Below are 25,391 nucleotides of genomic sequence, written 5' to 3' on the forward strand. Positions count from 1 at the left end.
TGAGGAAAGAGTGTGAGGAACCCCGCCCCCAGCAGAGGACAGGGAGGTAGATGGGGCTGGCCAAGGGGGTGGGGCAGACCCTGCAGGGCTTGGTGGGTGGGCAGTGGTGAGGGTCTGGATCTTGCTGTGGGTGCCATGAAAAACCCATGGGAGGGCTTGAAACAGGGGAGGCAGGTGATCGGCTGTGCAGTTAAAAATCCCAACCCTCTGGCTGCTGAGTGGAGAATGGATAGTAGGGGCAAGAGGGAAAAGGAGAGACCAGTTAGAGAGGCTGGAGAGGTGGTCCAGGGAGAGGTGATGGGAGCAGAAACAAGTGGAGTTAGAAACAGAAGCAAATGGCGCGTTCCTGAGGATTTACAGAAGGTGGTTCTAACATAGCAGGGATAGCGCAGCCATGACCCGCTCGCCTGGGGCCTGGGAATCGAGTTCTGGGCTCTCTCTCCAGACACTGCCCTTTAAGGTGGGCCTTCCTCCCCACTTGGCTTCTCAGGAAGGCTGGACAGGAAGTCCCGCCATACGTCTCTCTGAGCTAGGGTTTGGGTGTTACCAAGGAGACCAGGAGAGACAGAGACCCTGACTCGGGGAGGAGAAAGGTGATTGAGTGTAAGGCCCCGAGAGGGGAATGATGATGTGTTTCCTCCTCAGAAAGGTTTTCCCTGACCACCCAGTGCCTCCTCCTTTCCCCTCCATCCCTGTTTATCCCCTTTGTAGTCCTCAAGACAATCTCAAAATAGCCCCTTAGTTTGCTTATTTACTTATTATTTTCTTAGACTTGTTTAAGGTCTGTCTTGTGGATTAAAATCTAAGCTTTATAAGGGCAGAACTGATATGTATTCATGGATGGATGGATGGATGGATGGATGGATGGATGGATGGATGGATGAATGAATGATGCAGCCAGGAATCCAATATTGAACCAGACAGCCCAATAGTTTAGCTCTCTGATATTGAAAGGAAAAAAAACATGGATGGGGGAAGGGAAATCTTTTTAAAAATCACTGGGAGGAGGGTCCACAAAATAGGGGACCATCCTGGTACCTGCCTCATGGTGCTTTCATGGGGTTGAATGATATCAAGTTCCAAAGGCTCAGTGCAGGGCTCAGCAGGCAGTGAGCCCTCGACAAGCAGCTCTCAGGAGGAGGGGGCAGAAGGCTGTCTTTTTTGGTCCCTTTTACCTCTCCCCTGGGGCCTGGGATGCACCCACCCACCCTCTGGACCAGCTCCATCCTCTAGCTACAACCGCCAGGTGCCCCCGCACAGCCAGGGGGGAAAGCACCTGACCCTGAGAGAGGGTCCTTCGTGGAGACGCGCCCCAACTGCAGGGGAAGTGGAAGCTTTTATTGAAAGGTTCACGTGCTCAGAGTGGAGTCCGACATGGAGTCCAAAAGGCCTCGCCCTGGAGGTGACGGTCCGTCCCCGCGGGGGGCTGACGGCAGGGCTTGACCGTGGACCAACTGCTTGCCAGTAGGGGCAATGGCTGGATCCTTTCTCCGGTGGAGCAGGTGGGAAGAGGGTCGGAAGGCTGGGGAGGGACCTGTTGTGGGGGCTGAAGGGACTCGGGGCCGGGGACTGTCAGGCCGAGCCTTTCCAGGGCTGGTTCTGCCTCCTTCTGGGGCCGCAGCGTCTCGTCTCTGCCTCCTGTCACTCAGGCGCTCAGCACCAGAAGGTCCTTCGAGGGCAGAATAGAGAACCCAGTTAGGGGGTGGACGGCTTCTGGCTGCGGCCTCGGCAGGTAGTCACCTGCCTTTGGATCAGGCAAGTCTCGTCCTGGGAAGCAGTAGCTCAACAGCGAGGACACTGGGGCGCAAGGGGCCTGAGGCTGTCCCTGGCCAAGTGGTTAGCTGGCAGGGGACCTTGGGCAAAACACTTCCCTCCCTGCTCCTCATCTCCTTTTCCCCAAAATAAGAGAAGCAGGTCTGAGCCCCTCTCCATACTCTTTCAAAATCCAGTTCTCATAATTAAAAATATCTACCGCAAAATAAACAATAAAAATAATAGATTTAACCCATAGAATGAAATAAATACCCGTCAGTCACACTGGTATAAATAACTGAGTAAATAAATAAATGGGGGGGGGGGGACGGCTCGTCCTTACCGCAGAATTCCAAATAAAGGAATTCCAGAAATAGAAAATCACCACGGGGCAAACAGCACGGGAGTAACAGTTGCAGGCAAGAACCGTTCATGAGTGCCAAAATTAGTGGGAGCAGGTGTGATGAAAAATAGAATATTTGCATGGTCTCAAAGGATCTCCCCATGAGATAGTGAGTAGTCAATGGAAACATAGTAACTTAGTGGAGAAACCTGACAGGAGCCACCTTAATCACGTGACCAACGTCAACGTCTCTAGGAAGAAGCTGCTAACATCATGGGCCCCTGCTATGGCACATGGAGGAGGGCACAGCACCACTTTGGTGGCATTCTTTCCAAAAATACATAACTTCAATCTAATCGTGAGAAAACATCAGTCAAATCCAGATTGAGGGACGTCTTCCCAAACAGCCAGACCGGTCAGAAACGTCAAGGTCGTACGTAAAACACAAGGAAAACTGAGGAACTATCCCAGGCCGGAGGACACTAAGGAGGGGTGACAACCAAATGCAAAGTGGGATCCTGAACCCGTGCTCTACTGCCCCCGATCCAAGCCGTGTTTCCAAAGTAAACTCCAGGAAGACTGGGATACAAATCAGGAAATGTCTAAGTGGTCATTTCTGGGTTGGAGGATAAACATGTTTTTGTTTAATCTTTTCTGTATTTCCCAAATTTCAGATACTGAGCACATGTGGGTTTTAGCTTTTGGATGGAAACAAAGCCCCTACATTTGAACTTTAAAGCACTTGCCATGATTAGAGTTAGCAATTACGTCAGGAATATTTACCCGAAGGCTCGTCTCCCCAGTGGCTGGAGAGCTTTGTAAAGACCAGGGTTATGGGTTTTGTTTACTGCTGTATCCCCAGCCCTTGCATGTTGTCTGGTACACAGTAGGTGCTCAATAAGAATTTTTCCAATGAACCACATCACACTTCCACTTTGGGCAAACCCCTTACTGTTCTGAGCCTCAGTATTCCCATCTGTAAGATGGGGGCAACGACATCTGTCAGGAGGACTAGACGGGCTTGTGCATGTGGAAAGTTTCACTTAAGGCTTCTTAACAGCTTGTGTCTGATTCCCTCCGCCCCATCCTTTGAAGGAAGAGGCTCCTACTGTCCCACCCTCCCCTTCCCTTCTCTCCCTCTCCCCAGTTCCTGGGCAAGAGGGGAAAGCAGTTAGCTTTATCTCCCCTTACCTCCAAGACGTCGATGTCTGCATTGCTGAAGTCGATGTTAAGGATTTTGGGGAGAGGGACACCAGAGCCCAGCACAGCTGTGGGGGGAAAAGTCAGCAACAGTCAGCATGGCCAAGAGGTGTCAGCCTGTGGAAAGCCACCGGTATTTGCACGATACTGTGGTTCTACAGTGACAAGAGCACGGGACTCACATCCCAGCGCTGCCTCTTACTAGCTCTGTGGTCTTGGAAAGTCACTTAACTTCTCTGTTTGGCTCCCTTATTTGGAAAATGGGCTAATGAGTGTACCCAAATGATCAGTTTGTGGTGAGGATTAAATGAAAAAAGCGTGTGTGTGTGTGTGTGTGTGTGTGTGTGTGTGTGTGTGTGTAAGTGTAATTTAGTGCCTGGTGCCAGTCACTATTGCTCCGTAAATATTCACTAACTTCACTGTGTTAGCTTCTTTTTCTATTTGGAGTCCAGAGTTTCCAGTTCTTGCTTTTCTGTCCCCAGGCCTTGGTCCTTGCAGCTAATCCTGCCCAGCGCCCACTCTGTCACCCCTGCTGCCTGCGGAGTTCTGAGCCTTCCTGAGACACTGTTTGGATGTCACCTCCTCCCTGAGGCTTCCTCCACCCCAGGCCAAGCAACTCGGCTCCTGCTGGTGCTCCTGAAACGACTCTGTACAGAAGCCACAAAATATTAATTCCATTTCCACGTCTCTACCAGGCATGAGTCTCTGGCAGACAAGGACTGTGTCCCCGGCCTCACCCAGCCCAGGACCAGGCACGGAGGAGAGAACGATGCTTGCTGGATGCAGGCATGGAAGGATGCACGTGTGGCCCCACAAAGGACCGTGTGGGATGTGCTGTTTGCTTTTAGGTGGTCAGGGCCTAAGTAGACCTGTCGATTAATGTTCCGAAGCAAGAGAAAGTGATATCAAATGAAGAAAGGAAATGAGGAAGGGGGGCAGGAAAGGCAGTGGGGGAAGCTGGGTTAACTGAGGTTAAACACTCTAACTCCCACAGGAATTCTCAGAGAGCTGAGGACATTGTGAATGTGCCTCAGAGGAACAGATACCATATTTTCCGGACTTGCTTTCCATGGAACCCTTTTCTCAGAGTATCTTTTGGGACTAGTTTTCCATGGAACCTACTTTGGGAATCACGGATCTAATCCAGGGATGGGCAAACTTTTTGACTCGAGGGCCACAATGGGTTCTTAAACTGGACCAGAGGGCCGGAACAAAAGCATGGATGGAGTGTTTGTATGAACTAATATAAATTCAAAGTAAAGGAGCGGAGGGGAGAGCAAGAGAACCGGATAGAACAGCCGGATCCGGCCCGCGGGCCGTAGTTTGCCCACGGCTGAATCTCTCACTTTCGAGAATGGTACATTGCATTCTAGGGAGAGCGAGGAACTTGCTACTCAGGTCTCACCGCCTCCCAGGGGGCCAGCCAGGGTGAGAGTCTCCATCTCCTTCTCTCTGGTCTGCCCAGCCCAGCCCAGCCCAGCTCCCACCTCATCCTCTCCTGCTGGGAACGTGCATGGGTTTTGTGACCAGCACCTTCCTGTGGAGACTCAACTTCCTCGTATGACAGTTCCCAGAATAAGGGTCGAGAGCTCCGAAAGGAACCCCAGCTGGTACAGCTGATGCCAGCCCCCCCTTCTCTCTTCCCTGATGCAGAAGTGGGGGGCGAGAGAGGCTGGGGCTGAGTAGCATGACGGCTTGGGCACAGGTTTCCCATCCTAATGGGGTTGCTCGGTTGAAGAAGCATTGGCCCCAGCTCCAGAGGGCCCCACAGTTCAAGTAGCCCCAGAGAGGCAGGACCATGTGCTGTCTGTTCCATTTAGGAAGTTGGGCAAGAACACCCTCCAGCCGATCATGTGGCTGCTTAGGAGGCAGACTGTGTGGTTAGGAGGTTGTAGATATCGGTAAGAGCAACTTTAACTTTATCTCTAATGACTGCACTTTTTATAATAACAGGGTATGCATGCAGTCCCTGTGTAGGTAAAAATAAATACACGACTAAAAACAAGTCAGGAACAAAACAATGTGAGTATACTTAACAATACTGAACCGTACACCTAAAAATAGAAGGTAAATTTTATGTTATATGTATATTACCACAATTAGTAATCCAATATAATAAAAGCGTAATATGCTAAGTGTCCAACAGATGGGTCAACCGTTCTGTCAACCACTTGACCAGTCGCTATGACGCACACTGACCATCAGGGGGCAGATGCTCCGACCGGTAGGTTAGCTTGCTGCTGGGGTCTGGCCGATTGGGACTGGGAGAGATGCCCCAGATTGGCCCTGATCAGCCCTGATTACTGGCCAGGCCAAGGCACCCCACTCGTGTATGAATTCATGCACTGTGCCTCTAGTAAGCATATAAAAATAAATCAGGAAATATCTTGGACTGTATTGGGGGAAAAATAGAAGAAAGAAGAGTTTAGGAGGAAATATACCCAAATGTTGAGATTAATTGCCCCGGAGGTGAAATTTTTTAAAAACTGATCTGGATTTTCAGAATTTGATATAAATAATCAGAAAAACAAAAACAACCCACCAAATAAGAAAAAACAATACAGCAGAAGCAGCAAATAAGGGAGTTGTTGGAACCTTGTGGCACCCGCACAGGCTTAAATAAATAAGCTTAGAATGAAGTTCTCAGAATTGCTATTGAGGTAGACTGGTTGTGCATCGAACATGCCCAACAGACCAGTAGGCACCTGGTCCCCAGGCCATGTGCCCCCTGGAGGCACAGGCACCCGCTCTCACCGTTCATCGCGGGCATAAACGCCAGGTCGAAAATCTTCCCCACCAGCATCTCCATGAGGCCAACCTGCAGGGAAAGAATGAACACTCAGCCCAGGCAACAGTGCACTGGGATCCCAAGGGCTCCTTCAGGCCCTGCCCTGTGGCCCATGCGGAAGGTGCAGAGCTGCTTCGGGGCGATCTGGGAGGTGGCAGTCAGACCTCCCATGACTCCAGAACCACTGAGCTAGACAGCTCCAAGGTGCATCTGTAGGGATGGGGAGGCCCAGGCCTCAGGCAGCGGAGCTGGGGGAGGCTGGGACTGACAGAGCGCCAGTTCCTCGCCAAGAGGCACAGAGCATGGGGTCTATGGTGACTGCTCCAAAACCACGATGGTGTACTGAAGGCCCTTGGGTTCCCATCCCAGCTCAGCCTCCCTGGGCCTCTGAGAAGGTTCACTCCCTCTCTGACCCTCAGTTTCCTCATCTGAAAAGGGGGGCAGCAAGCCCTGCTTGTAGGGATGCTGTGAGGAGTGTGGGCAGATCACGGAAAATGCCTGGACTGGAGCCTTTTCATATATGATCGCTCTTCACTTCTCTGAGCCTTGGTTTCCACATCTGAAAATGGGAGTGGATACTCCTTCCCTCGTAGGGTGGGCAACCTTAGTTCCCATAAGTAGAGCCCTGGCCGTGGCATAGTGCCACGTGGTTCTACAGTGACAAGAGCATGGGACTCACATCCCAGCGCTGCCTCTTACTAGCTCTGTGACCTTGGACAAAGTCACTTAACTTCTCTGTTTGGCTCCCTTATTTGGAAAACGGGCTAATGAGTGTACCCAAATGATCAGTTTGTGGTGAGGATTAAATGAAAAAAGCTTATTTGTTTGTTTTAAGTGTAATTTGGTGCCTGGTGCCAATCACTGTTGCTCCGTAAATATTCACTGATTTCACTGTTAGCTTCTTTTTCTCTTTAGAGTCCAGAGATCTCAGCGGCCAGAAAACAGTTGTGAGGCCTGCCACTCCTTCTCTGAGCACCAGTCTCTCCATCTAGAAAATGAAGCTGGCCATCCCAACTCCAGGGGTTATAGTTGTTTGGGTTTAAAAAGCTCAAAAAACGGCAAGACAGTGTGTTTTTGACTATTTCTGCGCACGTGGAAACCACCCAAGCTTGTCCTAGGAAGCAGGTATCTGTTTCCTTGTCAGTTTATAAAGAGAAAAACGAGGGGCATTTCTGAAGCTTTAACGGGGGTGGGGACCCAGGAACGAACAGAGCTGAAACAGGACGAAACCCTAGAAAAGGAGTGTCTCGGATTAGAAACGCAGAATTCCAGAAAGCAGGGGGTGGAAGGGAGGGTAGAAATCAATCCAAACCTGTTTGTTTTACAGACGAGGAAACTGAGGCTCAGAGGGGGTGGGTATTGCCAAGGTCATAAGGGAGTCCGTGGCAAGGCAGAGCCCCCTGATCCAGGAGAAGGGGGTCCCCCGGGATGTGTCTGCCTCCCGGCCTTGCCACTCTGGAGTGAAGGGATTTGGGCCAAGCAGCCTCCCTGGGGGCAGTCAGAATGGGCAGCACCATAGGCAGAGTTGGAGCTGTGAATCCGTCCTCTGCCCCTCCCTGGCTCGTGGGACTCAGTTTCCCCATCTGTGAAATAAAGCTTGACGGGGCTGATGCCAGCGCTTTGGAGTTCATACCCCCCACCCCCAGTCCCCAGCCAGTCTCACGGGAATGCCATTCCCAGAAGATCGCACGCCGGGGCCTGAGCTTGGTACTTACATCAAAATTGCCCACATTTGAGGTTCTGAGGTTCAGGCTGGTCCTGCAGACAAAGTAGACAGCCCATCAGAGGTAGCGGTGGCCTGAATCGTGGGGGGCTGCATGGCACTAAGCTATCAGAAGTCCCCCGACCAGAGTCCACAGGAGGGCCTCTCTTGGCCTGGGGGCAGTTAATAAGAACAGTGGTGGTCTCCAAGTATTGGGCGCCAACCATGTACCAGACACGATGCCAAGGTGTTATATACCACATACACAGGCTCAGAGCGTAGCAGCACCACCTGTGAGCTGTGTGTCTTTGGCCAAAGCACTTAACTTCTCTATGCCTCGGTTTCCTCCTCTGCCAAGTGGGTGGATGCAAGGCCTACATGAGGTGATTCCAGTAAAGCCCTTAGAACTGTGCCTGGTGTATGGCAAGTGCCATGTATACATGTGCGATCGTCACTGTCTTGTTTGATCTTTTCAGCAACCCTGTGTGTGTGTGGGGGGGGGGGGGGCGGGTGTTGGGGAGCACCTGAGGCTCTAGGGTAACTTGCAATGCTACTCAGGAGGGAGAGCCCAGGACTCGCACCCTGAGCCTGTGCTCCTGGCAGCTGTGCTTTTCTGAGCAGGGAGGCCCGAGGCCTGGGCTCAAGCTTTCTCTCTGCACTAAGGGCCTCAGTCTCTCTGCACCTGCATCCCATCTGCAAACGGACAATTTCACCTGAGAGAGGCCAGACCAGACCCGCTCACGGGCAGTCATTGGAGCCTCCAGCAGGAGAGAAACAAATATTTTATTCCTTCCCGACTTCCCCTCCCATCTCCCCACAACACCCTAGCTCTTTCCTGCCCCTCCAAGGTTGCCTGTGCTGCCTGCACTGCCGGACACCCCAGCTCTTCACCCAGCCCTTCTCATCCGGGCCTCGTGTCGAACGTTACCTCCTTACAAACCCCTGGGCAGCTCTGATTGGCATCTGATTATGAGTAACCCCAACTGTGGGGCTTGATAAATATTTGTTGTAAGAAGAAAAACGTATGAACTAGGCACGTGCTGACATTTGTATATTTAACCTCATTTATCATGAAGTGGGAATAATCATAATATTTACATAGGCTGAGGTCAAGAAGTAAGTGAATGGAGACACATTTAGGGCCCAGCTCAATACTTGGCACACAGAAAACACCCGATAGATGATAGCTATTATGATGCTCAGGATGAGTCGTGTGAGGTAGAGACAATTATCTCCATGTTCAGGTAAGGAGATTTCACGGCCCGTTTTTACCTCTGCAGCCTCCTGGGTTCAGCCAGCACTGAAAGCCATGCTAGGAGACCTCTAAGCCCGCCCCGGTGTCCCTCCGTGAGCTGGCACCAGACACGGCAGCACCGAAGAGGACTTTCTGATGGGCAGGAGCCCGAGGCCGCAAACCCCCTTACTTGTCCAGCTTGGCGTCGATCATGAGCTTATCGTCCTCCACGGAAAACGAGGCCAGCAGTTCTGTGTCCTGGAGGAAAGGGAAGGAGAGGGGAACGTCACTGCCATCGGATACTGGCCACTGCCTGCTGAGGGTTCCTGGTGCCAGGCACTGGCTAGGAGTTCCCCTAACACTGAGCACAAAAACGGGCTGTTCCCTGAGGTTCTGGCCCACCCTCCCTTTATAAGCTGACACCTCCAGTAACCTCACCCCATCGTGGATTTTCGCCCACAGGAGGGGAGGGGGCTAGGAATAATAAAGTGCCCTCCTTAATTATTGTCCACTAGTAAGTCACAGCAAGGGCTGAGTGAACGCCTCTCAGAAAGACAACTGCCACAGGAAGCCAGAGATTGGCGTGGGTGTTTACACGCTTCTCCCAGCTGTCTCAGAGCGGGCGGGGTCCCCCGCCCCATGAGAGGACATAAAAGTTCCGGAGGGCATGAAGCCTTTTTGTAAAAAAAAATTTGTCTGCTTCCCTGTCTCCCTCACCCCCCAAGTAAAATAAGTTGGTCTTATGAAAAAAAATGAAGTTCCTAACAAATTCAGCTGACATTATTAGTAATAACAATAATGATGATCACTGGGGTGATGGAGAAGAGGCTCTGGGTATATATGGGCAGGGACCTCCTGGGCGTGCAGATCATTCCATCCTTCATGGGGAAATGGCTTTTGAACTGAGCCTGGAGGGTAGGTACGATTTGGTCAGATGAAAAAGAAGGCATGAGAGTGGTCCAGGCAGTGGGCAGGGCATGTGCAAAACTCTGGGGCATGTGCAAAACTCTGGGGCAGTTTGGCATCAGAAGGACAGAGAGGAGGCCCGAGATTAAGGAGATGACAGGACTCCAGGAGGCTGGAGTGGGATGGAGCCAGGCCTGGTAATGGGCTGGACAGGACTCAGGCACTGTGGCAGTGGGGAGTCATGCAGTGTTCTGAGCTGGATCAAACAAACATCTGGGCTGTTGATGGGGAAATCTCCACACAGTAGGGACTAGTCAACAAGCACCAAGTCAGGGGCAGCCAACTCCCCTCACTGGGTGAGAATTAGCCTTTTGAATCTCTCATCTGACAATGAGAGGCCTCTCCCCACACTGGGGCTTAGCATGCCCCCACTTCCCAGACTAGAAGTGGCTCATTTGGTCTTGAGCCCTGGGCAGAGAAACTGGGAAGACATAGCGGACAGGACAGAACCCAAATGTCTGAGTCCAAAGTGTTAATCATTGCAGGGAGGGAGAGGGGCACATTCCTTTGACAAATACTTACTAAGCACCTATTATGTGCTGGATCCTATCTATGCTAAGCTCTGGGATCCAGCAGTGAAGAAAACAATTCGCATTTTTGTCCAGCAGTAAACTAGCAAACAAGTGCAGGTTAATACAATGTCAGATTAAGGATACAAACAAAGTGAAGCAGAGGAGAGAGAGAGTGAAAAGGGAGGGAGGGAGGAGAGAGGGGGAGAGAGAGAGAGAGAATGGAGATGGTGAGAATATTTTAGACAGGTGGGCAGAGAAAGAGCTCTCTGAGGAAGGGAGATGTGAGCAGAGACCTAAAGGAAATGAGGGTGTGCACCATACAGATATCTGGAGGAAGAACATTCCCGGCACAGAGAACAGCATGTGCAAATGCCCTGGGGTGGGACTGTGTTGGAGGGAAGATTGAGGAGCTGAAAGGTGAACAGGGTGTGTTCTGGAAGGATGTTGTGGGCCATCGTGAAGGAATTGGTTTATTTCAGGATTAATAGAAAGCCTTTTGAGAGAGGAGCCGCATGATTTTAAGGGGATTCCTGTCTATGAAATAGTTGTGGAAATTGCATTTGTATCTATTCCCTCTTATGTACCAGGGGCAAGAGAGCCAGAACCATGGGTCTAGTTCCCCCTTTCTCCAATATCTGATAGGAAGCATAACACATAGTGGTACATAATAAATATTGTTGAAGGCATGACCAAGGCCTACTTTGCCAGGCACTGGGTTATACAACCCATGAGAATAATAATAACCAACACTTTTGGATCCCTTATGAAATGTCAGGTACTGCTCCGAGCATCTTAATAATGCCCTGCTGCCTTACCCACGTGGAGAGAAAAATCAAGTCAAGAGAGAGGGAGTGACTTGCCTGAGCGCATACAGCTGTAAGTGCTAAAGACGGACTTGAATCAGATCATCTGGCCCCATAGCCAAGCTTGTAGTCACCATGGTGGGGACTGTGAAGATTTGAAGGAGTCTGTGGACTCCTCGAGAGCACGTGGCCACCCACACCCCCAGACACTCACCACATCGATGACGCAGATAGTGGTCTCGACGTCATTGGGCTGGGACACCATGATCTCAGAGGTGGCAAACACCTTTACCAGTGCCTTGTCCTTCTGCAGCGTCACTGAAGGTGGGTTGGGCACCTGGATCCTGATGGTGAGTGGGAGGGACTCGGGGTACTGCTGGAACACCTGTGGGGAGACACCAGGCCAGACTGAGCAGGCCCTTGGGGAACGGGAGGTCTCACACTGGCTACTTTAGATCCAGCAACATCACCTGAGTCTTACAAACCACTCGTAAAGGCTCCAGCCTGCTGCTGGATTTGAGCAAGGGCTGCCCTTGTGAGAATGAAGGTGATGATGCCAGCAAAGACTTAAGCTCAATGGCCAGTGCATGATAATGCTCAAGACTGGTACTGACTACGGTGGAGTCACCGGAGCATTCACAATGCCATTAAATTACCACATCCATAGGGTACTTTTTCATCATGTTACAGATTAGGAAACTGAGGAAACACCAAGCAAGTTGTCCAAGGCCAGCAGGAAAGTGGAGACTCCAGCCCAGGTCTGTGCCTCTCAGAAGCTTAGGCCCTTCCTCCCTTTAGATGCCCCAACTGGGATGATAAAGGCCACAATTTGAGGTGTCTCACAAGAAAGTCCGGAATCTGTGTGGGGGCGGGGGGCGGGCAGAGCATCCCCGCCCTAGTGCTGAGTGTCTTCCCTTCAGCTCCTGGGAGGAGGGGGAGGCTGAAGATAAGAGACACTCCTGCCTTGCCTACCTTGGGAATCAGGGCTCCCAGCGTGGCCGTGGTGAGTGGAGGAAGTTCTTCAAACTGCAGGACAAGAAGAGTGGTGTGAGTCCCTGAGGCTATGGGGACAGACAGGAGTTGCTAACATAGTGCTTAACTTCCTCAGGCTCTCAGCAACCAGTGGGGGCATCTTCTCCCCCTGAAAGACCCCTTGGGAGGCCCTACCTGTCTAACGGCAGCCACCATGTAGACCACGGGAGCTGTTCTGTGGTTAAATGGACAAGGCTGGCCACTTAAGCTGACCACAGGCATGCCTTAGAGGGAAGGAGACAACTCTTCGCCCTCTAAAAATGCAATTCTTTATTAAAACAAAGTGGGCATCCGTGAGCCCACATGCATAACCAGTGTCGACTAAATGCATGATTCTGCAATATCCCTGTTGTTTACTTAATATCTTCTTTTTTCCTTTTTATTTTTTTATTTTATTTTATTTTTTCAGAGAGGAAGGGAGAGGGAGAGAGAGATAGAAACATCAATGATGAGAGAGAATCATCGATTGGCTGCCTGCTGCACACCCCCTACTGGGGATGAAGCCCATAATCCGGTCATGCACCCTGGACTGGAATTGAACGTGGGACCCTTCTGTCTGCAGGCCGACGCTCTATCCACTGAGCCAAACCAGCTAGGGCTTAATATCTTCTTTAAATCAACTTTTTAAAACCTCAAATACTAAAGAGTGGACAGCTAGTATCCCTTGACAGAGATGGCAACTGTAAAACTAAAGGCAATAAAAACAGAACAATGCCCTACCCCCTGCATGGATATTGTTGTCTGTGGAGGCCTCGGGGGGTCTTGTTTCCCCCCCCCCAAGTTAAAAAGAGGACACTTACAGGTGCAAGAGAGGGTTAACTATATCCTGGCACAAATGGAGACTTTCCACTTAATGGAATCAAAGAGTGACATAATTGGTATGGTGGTTTTTTAGAGAATATCTTGTTCTTATGAGATATATACTGAAGTTTATGGAGTGAAATGTCACATCTCTAAAAACTCAAATTGTTCAACAATAGGTGATGGATAGATAGGTGGCAGATGGATGGATAGCTACAAAACAAATATGACAAAATATTAACTATGGAATCTAAGTGAAGGATATTTGGGCACTAATTGTGCTATTTGGCAACTTTGCTGAAGGCTTGAAATTTTTCAGAAGGAAAGGTTTGGAGAGAAAATGAGTCTAGAACAGCCTTGGGCAAACTACGGACCGCGGGCCGGATCCGGCTGTTCTATCCGGTTCTCTTGCTCTCCCCTCCGCTCCTTTACTTTGAATTTATATTAGTTCACACAAACACTCCGCCCATGCTTTTGTTCCGGCCCTCCGGTCCAGTTTAAGAACCCATTGTGGCCCTCGAGTCAAAAAGTTTGCCCACCCCTGGTCTAGAACATACCCAAGAGTGTTTTATTCTTATACTAGGGGCCCGGTGCATGAAATTCGTGCAAGGCGGGGGTCCCTTAGCTCAGCCTTCACCCTCTCCAACTGGGGACCCCTTGGGGGATGTCCGACCACCAGTTTAGGCCCGATCCCTGTGGGACTTCTGGCTTCTAACTGCTCACCTGCCTGCCTTTCCAGGTCACTGCAGTGGAATTTGACCCTGGAGCCAGGCTCCCTCCTTTCCAGAGTCAGACTATTACATGGGTCATTCACCCTCTCTGAGCAGCTCAGCCTCTGCTCTCCTCTGAGGAATGCAGTTATGGCTGCTCTCAGGTCAGTGTGCTTTTATTATACTAGTGGCCCAGTGCACGAAATTCATGTACGGGGGTGAGGGGGTCCCTCAGCCCAGCCTGAACCCTCTCCAATCGGGGATCCCTTGGGGGATATCTGACTGCCTGTCTGCCTGATTGCCCCTAACTGCCTCTGTCTGCCTGCCTGATTGCCCCCAACTGCCCTCCCCTGCCAGCCTGATTGCCCCTAACCTCCTGCCAGCCTGATCTCGCCCCCAACTGCCCTCCCCTGCCAGCCTGATCACCCTTAGCTGCCTCTGCCTCAGCCCCCACCACCATGGCTTTGTCTGGAAGGAAGTTGGACATTTGGAAGATGGCCGGCTGACCCGGTCTAATTAGCATATTACCATTTTAGTAGTATAGGTAGATTATATAGGATAGGATTGCTTAAATGGTGGGGGGAGCTTTTTTCAGCAGGAGGAGATGCTCTTGGCAGACAAAAACACATAATCCCTATATCTGGACTGATAGCCAGCCATATGCACTATACTGCCAAACTGGTCATTAAAAAAATGAACCACTTTCTTACACCTTACACCAAACAGCTGTTGCCCTTAAAACCCCTCCTCAGCCCCCACCTTAGGTTCTGCCTTCGCAGTTCACCCAGATTAGGTTCTGATTGGTCAGTTTCTATGCCAGTCAGGGTCAAAAGCTCCGCCTCCTAGGCAGCCATTGGCTCCTGACACTTCACCAGATTTGGTTCTGATTGGTCGGTTTCTATGCCAATCAGCGTCTCCAGGCCTATCTCTGGGCCTGATCAAAGAGGCGGGGCTGATCAGCAGCCCTGGAGGAGGCCTGGAGAGAAACAGGTGCGGCTGCTGGTGAAGCCAGGAGAGAAAGAGAGAGGTAAAGGCTGATCAACAGCTGCCACGGAGGCTGGGGATCAGGCCCTGCCTCTCTCTCTGCAGGCCTCTCTCTGGGCCTGATCTGCAGCCCCCTCCGCAGTCATTGCTGGGTCGCTGTGCCAGCACCTGTTGCAGTCAGTGCTGGGTTGCCATGGCAACCCAGCACTGACTTCCGGTGTTGGTGGAGCCTTGGTCTTTATGGACCCTGGCTCTTTATCTATATAGATACCTTTTAGTTACTTAGTATGAGTGCTTACCAGGTGAAGGGATTCTAAACATTTACATGGAAATACATACAAATGTATGCATAGCATGCTTTTTACAAAGGATTGGAATAAAATTAAATAAAATGGAATAGTGAGAAACTTTCTCACCATATGGTTTGATGTTGTTTAATGCCATGTCTGTGAATCACCTAAAATCTTCGTAGGCACCATGCTTGGGTAAACACGGACATAACTGATACACATCCATGAATTGGAGATGAGTCAAAGGGTGGGCTGTCTATAGTTCTCACTTTACAGCAATTTCCCCAAGGCCATGGGGACTACAGGATCAATTGGAAGCTCTTTGCTGCCCAGCCTGCCCCACTCCCAGGTGGGGCCATGACTCACCATGCCATTGGTGATGTCAAGATCCAGTGCCCCTTGCTTCTGCAGGAGAGTCAGCACTGAGCCCAGGAAGTTGGCAGAAATGGCCAGTTGGGAGTTGGTGTTGTCGCCCATGGGGGGCAATTCTGGCATCATTGGCCTGGGAGCCTTGGCTGGACGCCCCAGTGGATAGTCGATGAGCCCTCCTCCAGCCTCCCCAACCAGAGTCTGGAGAAACAGAGAGGAAAGGGGTCACGGGGAGGGGTGCAGGGAGGAAAGTTGAGGAAGGAGGCTGAAGGCTAGGTGAGGCACTGACTCTGCCTCCAGGCAGTCTTTCTTGATTAAACCCACTGGGTCTGAGTGACTCTTTCATTTATGGCCTGAGATCCTCTTCAATTTGTGATGGTAGAGGGTCTCTGCAGTTCCAACTTTATGACCATTTATAATTATAGCCATGGTATGTTGCCATATATTTTAAATACATGTATGACATAGATCCTTTCCCCACCTCAGTCCTGCCATATGAGTTAGCATGTTTATGCACCCGCACAATACACATTGGTGTATCTACTCTCTAAAGACTAGGCTCTTGTCCATGGCCTACAAGACACTGTGTAGTCTGCCCCCAGGGGCCTCTCCACCTCATCTGGAGCCACTCTACCCCTCACCCCCGCCTCTACAGAACAGCCACTAGGGCCTTGTCAGTCCCTGCCACCCCTTCAGCACCCCCACCATGGTGCCTCCCACACACTGTTCCCTCTCCCACACTCTCCTCTTGTATGTTCCATTCATCTGGCAGGTCTCAGCTCAAGTGTCACCTCCTTCAGGAAGCCCTCCATGATCTCCATGGGTATGTCAGATCCCTGCTGTAGGCTCTAATAGCCTGGAACCTTCCTTCACAGTGCTCACCATCTATACTTGTACATTTGTTTGAGTGATTCTTGGATGGATGGCCTGTCCCCTCCAATAGACTGCAAGCTCCATCAGGACAGAAATCTTGCCCTGTGCACCTCCAGCCCCAGCCCAGCGCCTGGCACACAGCAAGTGACCAACAAGTAGCTCTTGAATGGTTAGAGTTTATGTATTTACCAGGTGTGCATCTACTCGTGCACACAGGTGTGCTGTGTACATGAGAGCAGGGGTGTGCACCTGCGCCCTGTATCTGATGGAGCACGTGGGGAAGCACCTGTGTTCGTGCGGCCCACAGGAAGTTTGACTGTGTGTGTGTTCTGTGCACAGTTAGGGACCAGATTCGGTCGTGTGCTGGAGCACACCAGCTCACAAGAGCCGAGTCCACGCATCTCTTCTCAACCCCGTGTTCAGTAAGTCAGGTAGGCAGCTTGAAACTGGCCGTGGTGGGAGTATTTATACCATGGAAATCAGCAAACATTACAAATCAGGCTTTTTCTTTCTAATCATGAGAGCCGGCTGTTAATGCTTACCAGCACACTACTGGCCAGATTCATTTCTCCAGGAGACCCAAGCCCAAGCAGTAGTTCTAGTAGTTAGAAGCCAGATTGCTTGGGTTCAGATCCCAGGTTTACATTTATTAGCAGTGACCTTGGACAAGGGGCTTAACCTCTCTGTGCCTCAGTTTCCTCAGTAAGAGTGCCCACCTCAAATGGCTGCTAGAGGTTAGATTAGAAATGTGCTCAGTACACAGTAAGCACTTACGAAGTGCTGGCTGTGGCTGCGTTTTTTTTTAACACGGCTCCTAGAAGGGCCCCATCTAATCATAAAAGGGTCTTGTTCAGATGTTGCTTCCCAGGCACTCAGCAGAAGCCTTGGGGGACCCTCCTTCCCTCCCCTGCCTGTAGGAAGAGGGCCACCTCCCCTTGCCCCGAAGTCCAGTCACTCACGTTGAGGTCCAGCTCCAGGAATTCCCCAGTCACAAGCGGGAGGCTGGAGAAGGTGTACTGGACACTTCCCAATATCCCCAGAGGAATCAGAGCTGCAGGCAAAGGTGGGGGTCACGGGGAGGTACCCTCTCCCTCCCAGACGCCTTCCCTTTTTGTGTCCCAAGGCAGCAAGGCTCCAGCTCCAGGCATCATGGAAAGAGCAAGAGTTCTGGATTCAAATCCCAACTCTGCCTCTTCTTTGCTGTGTGACCTCAGCCAAGACACTGCGCCACTCTGAGCTACAGTTTCCTCCTCTGTCACAGGTTTAACATAACTCCTCGGACTATATTGTGGGGAGCGGGGGCAGTGAGATCCTGGTATGGAGACACTTTGTAAGTTGCCAAGTCCTGAGTGCTGGGCAAGAAGCTTTAGGGTTTCCACAATGTTGTGCTTCATGGGATCTGGCAGTTCCCTCACTGCTTGTGACGAATAGCTTCACCCTCTGGGCTCTTTCTCCCTTGTTTCTGGCCACAAATGGAGTGAGTTTTACCGGTCTGGGAAAGCCAGCCTCAAACCGCCTGGAATCCCAGAGACATGGGCCCACACCAGAGGGGGCTGCCCTGTGTGGCTGCGGAGGCTGTGCACGGCACCGCCCGGGTGCCACCTTTCTGTTGTGGTCCGCACGGCTGTACACCCTATGGGGCCGGCTGGCCTTAGGAGCGTTCGCTCGGAAATCCTGGATCGGGGTGGTGTTGGAGCCTGGTGCTGAGACCTGGACAGTGTCCCTGTGTCTCCTGCTACTCGCTCTCCAGTCCCTCTGTGGGTTGAAGCCAACCCCCTCATTGTAGAGAGGAGGAAACGGGGGAGAGTCCACACACCTGCCAGGGCAGAGCCAGGGCTCCACCCAGCCTCCTGACTCCTAGTCCGGAGCTGCAGCCCCTCCCCACTCCCCTCCCTTCGTGGAGGAATGCTTGGGGACAAGAGGGAAGTCCAGGTAGACTCTCCCTCAAGGCGTGGGTCACACAGCACTCTAAGGGCCTGCGCCCCACCTCCCTGAGTCCTCCTCCCAGGCACTGCTGCCCAGGCCTGCTGGGGCTGGGCCCAGGGCAGGCACGAGTAGATGTGGGCCGACTGAAACAAAGCAGGAAGAACTTACAGTTCACGAGACCCAGCTGGTCGTTCACCAGACCCAGCACGACGTCCACAATGGGGCAGAGCTGGGGGGAGAGAAAGCATGCCGTTCTGGGGACTGTGCAGGGGGCTGCGGAGGGCGTGCACGAGTAACAACTAAACGGAGCTGATGTTTACTGACCTGCTCTGTGCTCGGCACTGTCCTCCCCACAGCCCCACAGGGAAGGCTCTCTCATAATCCCCATTTCACAGATGGGAAAACAGAGACCCGGAGCGGTGATATGATTTGTCACACAGCTTGGAAGTGCCCGAGCTAGGACTCAAACTCAGACTGTGTGATCCTCAAGCTCCACCTCCTTATCCCTCCACCAATCTGTCCCTCCGTGTTCCTCAGAGTCAACCCAAGAACATGCCTCAACCCCCTGGTGCCCTCTGGGCCGCCTGCATGTTCGCAGTGTTGGAGGTGGAACTGTGGCCCCTCGGTCTAGGGAAAGTCAGTGCTTCTTGCTCCCCATCCCAGGATAGGTTCTTACCAAGTCAGGGAGGACATTGGCCAGGACTCGGTTCACTAAGTTGTCCACAAGGTTGGGGAGAAGCCTGAGGAGAGAGGAGCAGGACGAGGAGGGGCTCACCAAGCTGTGCACACTCGGGGTCCTGGGCCAGGCGCTGTCTGAAGAGAACCCGGCAGTGCTGGAAGCTGCTCTGGAAGCTGGAAGGGCAGTGTGCCTTCACCCTAGACCTGGCTGGACGGGTTAGTCAGGCCAATTGGGGACTTTTTATTCATTCATTCATTCACTCCTCCATCCATTCCCTCATTCATTCACTCCTCCATCCATCCCCTCATTCATTCACTCCTCCATCCATTTCCCCATTCATTCACTCCTCCATCCATCCCCTCATTCATTCACTCCTCCATCCATCCCCTCATTCATTCACTCCTCCATCCATCCCCTCATTCATTCACTCCTCCATCCATCCCCTCATTCATTCACTCCTCCATCCATCCCCTCATTCATTCACTCCTCCACCCATTCCCTCATTCATTCACTCCTCCATCCATCCCCTCATTCATTCACTCCTCCATCCATCCCCTCATTCATTCACTCCTCCACCCATTCCCTCATTCATTCACTCCTCCATCCATTTCCTCATTCATTCACTCCTCCACCCATTCCCTCATTCATTCACTCCTCCACCCATTCCCTCATTCATTCACTCCTCCATCCATCCCCTCATTCATTCACTCCTCCACCCATTCCCTCATTCATTCACTCCTCCATCCATTCCCTCATTCATTCACTCCTCCATCCATTCCCTCATTCATTTACTCATTCAACAAACAAATGTTTCTTGAGCTCTACAATGGGCCAGGCCCAGGCTGGGATGTTCCTGATTTTTAACTGCAAATGTTGTTCCCTCCTGCTCAGCTGGACCTCTTCTAATGGACTGTTCATTGCAGCTTTGCATAATCTTTGCGAAGGATACAGAAACATCTCCAAATCGAGGAAATGAAAAAAAGAAAAGCAAAGCAGTGTTAATAGCATGTGCCCATTTGTGTTAAAAGGAGGGTGGGGAATAAGAATCTACATTTGTGTTTGCTTCTTTTGCACAAAGGAATCGGAAAGGGAGCTTGGTGAGAAGGTGCAGACGGGAGGCAGGCTCTTCGCTCTGTGCCTTTCTTTTTGTCTTTTTGAGCCATCTATTACCAACTGTAGTCCCAGTGGAAATGTGAATTTAAAAATCTGAGGTTTCTGTGTGCTGCCCTCCCGCCTCCCCTCACGGAATGCCAGGGGCCAAGCTTCTCTTTCCCACCCACCCTGGAGCAGAAACAAAGACTCAGAGAAGCTCACATCAATCAGAAATTCTTGGGTTTGAGTTGTACAATGAGTATTTCTGCTCCCGGAGCTTAGATAAGATGACAGCTGGGGGATTGGGCCAAGAGATTGATAACACTGGGCGGGGGCGGGGGGGAGGCGGCAGGCAGAGGCCTCAAAGATAAAAGCTGAAGAGGGCTCTCCCGTGATGAGGGCTGGGGAGTGAATGATGGGGCCTCAGTTCTGAGCTGCCCTGATTTGCTCTCATCCAAGACCATCCCCTGGAGGGGAGTGGGGGGGGGGGGGGCGGAGGCAGGGAGCATACTGGCCATACACAGACACTTGAAACCTCTCTGGTCAGAGGGTGGGGACTTGGCCGCCTTATGGGGAGGGTGCAATAGAAAAAATTTCACCCCCAACCAAGTTTGCCCTGGACAGAACCCATTGGGAAATTTTCTCTTGGATTGGGGCACTAATGGACACAAACCTGTTAGACATATATTCAGAAACTCTTAAAATGTGCCAGGTTCTGCACTAAGGCTTTACATTCATTATTTCAATTCCAAAAGGAAAAAGAATCACCCCCATGTAACAGATGCACAGACTGGAGTTCAGAGAGGGAACAGAATTGCTCCAAGGCACACAGCAAGGGCTAGTGGAGCTGAGATTTGAACCACAGGATGCTTCCGGAACCTCTGCTCGTAACCATACAGTGGGCGGTGCCACCCTCCCCCAAGGCGCTCCACGGCGCGCGTACTCACCCTCGCAGCAGCCTGACTTTGATACCCCCCAGGAGGGTGTCGCATCTCTCGATGACCAGCCTAGGGTAGCCTGTGCGGTCCATGGTCAGCCGGACCTTGGCCGTAATGTTCACCTCCACTGCGATGTCCAGGAAGCCGATGAGACTGGAGGAGACCATGAGGCCAGGGAGACAGAGCGTCACCCCCAGCTTCCAGGAAGCTCAGCCTCAGACAGCCCTGCCTGGCACCTCTCACCCTTGCCATCCCTGCCCCTTGCTATTATGCATCAATCATGCTCCTTGCTCATCTCTAGGGATCCCAAACCAGAAGACTTCCCTGGTCCCTCAAGTTATCTGTGAACAAATCTATGTCCCTCCTCAGTCTGTGAGAGCTTCTAGGGCTGAGGACAGGGGTCAGTAAATGAACTCTACATATACACTGAGTGGCCAGATTATTATGATCTCTGAATGCATAATAATCTGGCCACTCAGTGTGTTTGTATCTCAAATGGGTACCAAAAGTATTCTGGACTTTTGCTGGAGATCAACCGCCTATTTGCCCTGAGCTTTGTATCAGCCAGTGCAAAGGGGAAAACTGATCAGGTGCACGATTTATAGTATCTTTGATATAAAATAAATGAGGTACTCAAGAGAAGTACACTGAGTGGCCAGATTATTATGCGTTCAGAGATCATAATAATCTGGCCACTCAGTGTAAATTTTGGTTTCCAAGGTGAGCACCCAATGACCTAACTATAGACATGACCTCAATCCGTAGGGAGAAATCAATGCACACGTCCACGCTGAGGTCCTCTGATAAGCACCTCCCAGGCGGCAGGCACCATTCAGGGAGGCAGACGCCTGTGGCCACAGCCGCGTGGAAAAGGAGATGTCAGTATGCCCATTGCAGGTAAAGACACTCAGCTTCAGTGACATTAGGGGACGGGCCCAAGGTCACACAGCTTAAAAGAGAGTCGGGATTTGAACCCAGGCTGTCACCTGACTCCAGCCTCCAAGATCTTAACCATCTCGCAGACCGCCCTCACTGCTGACAGGGACTAAAGGTGGCCTGAGCCCAGGGGTGTAAGCCGTGCACTGGGTGGAAACACATTAGACCTTATTAGTCCCCACATTAAGGACAAAGAGGCTAACGTGTAGGGAAGAGAAACAACCGCCCAGGATCTCCCCGCTGGGATATGGGATGCTGGGGTCCCCTCCAGGGCTGAGGGCACACACCTCTTCCCATTGATGGCCACGCGGGTGTACAAGCTCAGGTAGACGCCCACGCCGGGCAGGAGCCGAACGGAAACCCGAGGGAGGGTCAGCTCCACAATTCGCAGCCTGCACGGGACCAAGAGCAATGAGAGGACAGGGGCCCCCACTGCTGGCCATGCCCTCCCTCACACACCCCTTGGCTGTGTCCTGTTCAGTCCTCCTGACTCTAAAGAGACCTGAGGTTTGTGGGTAGAACTTGGAAAACATAGAGAATAAAGGCAAAAGATGCCATGACCCCTACTCCCACTGCCCAGAGACCCACTCTGCATGTCCATGTATGTCCTGGGACTTTTTTAAATTTAAAGAGGCCATTCCTTTGGTTTGTCCCTGCCCCTCTATGCCTGGTTTCCTCCTACACATTCTCAGATTTCAGCTCAGGTCCTCTTCCTCCAGGAAGCCCCCCTGCCTCCCCACTATACACATCCTCATTTCTCCATGAACTTCTTACCGCTGAGGCAATTGGAGGGTTATTTCCAGGCATCTTTATCCATGTCCATAAGGACAGGAGATATGTCTTTTCTTGGCTAGCCATGGGGCCCTGTCTCCAATGCCAACACAGTGCCCAAACCATAGCAGGAGTTCCAAATATTTTTGAATTAAATAGTGAATGTGAGGAGGGAGCTGGGCAGAGTTGAAATTATAATATATACAGGGTAGGGGAAAAGTAGGCTTACAGTTGTTCATATGGAAAATAATACAATAATTAATAAAATAATAATACAAGCATAAACTCTGTTTCATGTACTCACAACTGTAAACCTACTTTGGCCCCACCCTGTATGTATGATTTTAAATTCTTGGGCTTTTCCCACCTAAACTATGTTACTCTGACCATTCTACAGGTGGAAAAGTTGAGACTCAGAGGAAAGGAATGGTCCAAAGTCACACACAAGTATAAAAGGTTGAGCTGGGACTCAAATTCAGGGCTGTTTAATGACAAGACCCAAAACCATGAAACTTGAGATTCTCAAGACGTCCAGCCCCGAGGCTAAGCCCTGAAGTGTCCAAGGCTCTGAAGATCATCCCTCCTCCACCTCCAGGTCTAGGGTGATCACCCGTTTGGAGATTCATCCCGGGGGACTTGATAGGGAGATCTTGGCCCCTCCTTACCCCGTGATGCCTTGCACAGTGCTCAGGATGCCTCCCTCGCCGAGCACGCCCAAGACGCCCCCTCCTCCGAGAAGTCCTCCATCACCAAGAAGACCACCTCCGCCAAGCAGGCCACCTTGGCCCGACAGGATGCCATTGGCTGCCAGCATGCCACCAGTGCCCAGCAAACCACCTGAGCCCAGGGCCCCAGTGGCCACCCCGGGTGGGATCTCTCCCGGCCGCAGTTCTCGCCGGTGAAGCCTGCCAACGGATGCTGCACCTTCGGCTGACTTATACAGCCTGTGTTCCCTGTGGCCACCGTGTGCATTCTCAGCCGTGCGGTAGTCTCCATTTCGGAGGTCTCTTACGTTTCCATCAGACTCAAGAATTTCACCGTATCGGTATTTGCCCCCGAGCTGAGCGGTGTTGTCATTGGTTTCGATGTGACCATACTTGTAATTACCGCCAAGCTGGTTGCCATTCGTATACTTTGGGGGGCGATCTCGGACATGGAAATCATTGTAAGGAACACCACCAACACCTCGGGGGTAGTTCATGCTTCTGTAGTCATCGTAATAGTGTCGGCCACCACCCAACAGACCACCACTACCACCCAAGAGGCCACCACCACTGCCACCCAAGAGACCACCACTGCCGCCCAACAGCCCCCCACCACTGCTGCCACTGCCACCCAACAGCCCCCCACCACTGCTGCCACTGCCACCCAACAGCCCCCCACCACTGCTGCTACTGCCGCCCAACAGCCCCCCACCACTGCCACCCAGTAAGCCTCCTCCAACTCCACCCAGCAGGTCACCGCCACCCCCTCCACCACCACCACCAAGCAGGCCCCCCAGAATACCACCTCCTCCGCCACCTCCACCTCCACTTCCACCAAGCAGGCCCCCCAGGAGAGGCCCACCACCATCACTACCAGCTTTACCCATGGGCACCTCCCTCAGGGCTGAGTGGAGAACATCGCTCTGCTGCAGGTTGCCAGAAATGGCTGCGGAGAAGCAAAGGTGTGTCAGGGGTTCCTCCCTTTCTCCACCTCCAGCCCCCAGGCACCACCTGGGAGCCCTGCTTGGCTCGCTGTGCCCCACTTTTCCCATAGGTAAAATGCCCAGGTCAAATGGGAAGATTCCTCCAGTCCCACCAGCCCTGATGTCCCGGTGAGCTCATTAGCTGCTGGCTTTGACCTGCTCACACATTCACTAGATTTCAACAGCATTCAGCCAAAACTAGATAAACTTGGTTCTTCACCCTCCTTTCCAAGTGTTCCACACTTTATAGCTCAAAAACCTACTTCCTCCTGCATTATCCCACTGACTCTTGGGATATAGTCAAGGCCAGAATTATTGTCCCTATTTGATGGATAAAGAAAGTGAGGCCTGTGACACTCAGATAGGAAATGACCTCATTTTTATTCTCATAATAGCCTTGGATGGGAATTGGAACGGGGAGATTAGAGGCAGGAATAATAATAGCTCCCGGTTTTGAGAGCTGTCTATGTACTGGGAGTTGTGCTAAGTTTTCAAAAGATCAACTTATTTAATTCTCATATCAGTTCTCTGAGATGGGAACTTTGATTACACCCATTTTGCAGATGAGTAAACTGAGGCTCAGAGACTTCAAGTCATAGACTTAAGGTCACACAGTCAGTATCTGAACCCCAGGAAGACTGACTTCAGGACTCAAGCTCTTACTCACTGCTCTCTACTGCCTCGTGCGTAAAGTTCCCAACATGGTGTTTGGCACATAGTAGGTGCTCAGGAAATAGTAACCAAAAGGAAGGGGGAAAACTACAGCCCAGAGAGAAGTCACCCATCCATCTGATGTAGAATCTGCCAGTGAGGAAGAGGGTCCTTGGGAACCTCAGAGTAGGAAGGACTGCCCTGCCCCCTCGGTGCCACACCTACCCCCTTCAGGGATGGACTCACCATGGCTCAGCACATCCTTGGTAACCCTGAGGACCGTGTTTGTTTCTTGGCGGATGCCACACACGGCTGCCACAGACAGAGCAGCCACACACCAAGCCGTCCACAT

The 25,391-nt window shown here is 51.6% G+C and overlaps 1 protein-coding gene across 1 annotated transcript; it reads right to left on the reverse strand.

Annotated features, from left to right (window-relative positions):
• Positions 1-1,645: 1,645 nt before the first annotated feature.
• Positions 1,646-25,391, reverse strand: BPIFB4 (BPI fold containing family B member 4; the record flags this gene model as incomplete). The annotated part of the gene is made up of 16 exons (XM_080684656.1): positions 1,646-1,669; positions 3,287-3,363; positions 6,050-6,113; positions 7,799-7,841; positions 9,210-9,277; positions 11,515-11,685; positions 12,273-12,326; positions 15,484-15,687; positions 17,319-17,410; positions 18,454-18,514; positions 18,962-19,025; positions 21,004-21,147; positions 22,218-22,322; positions 23,367-23,886; positions 24,289-24,351; positions 25,286-25,391. The coding sequence occupies 16 exons, from the start codon at positions 25,389-25,391 to the stop codon at positions 1,646-1,648; spliced, it is 1,860 nt and encodes a 619-aa protein (XP_080540782.1).

This window comes from Plecotus auritus, assembly GCF_963455305.1.
Source record: "Plecotus auritus genome assembly, chromosome: 8".
Classification (NCBI taxonomy): domain Eukaryota; kingdom Metazoa; phylum Chordata; class Mammalia; order Chiroptera; family Vespertilionidae; genus Plecotus; species Plecotus auritus.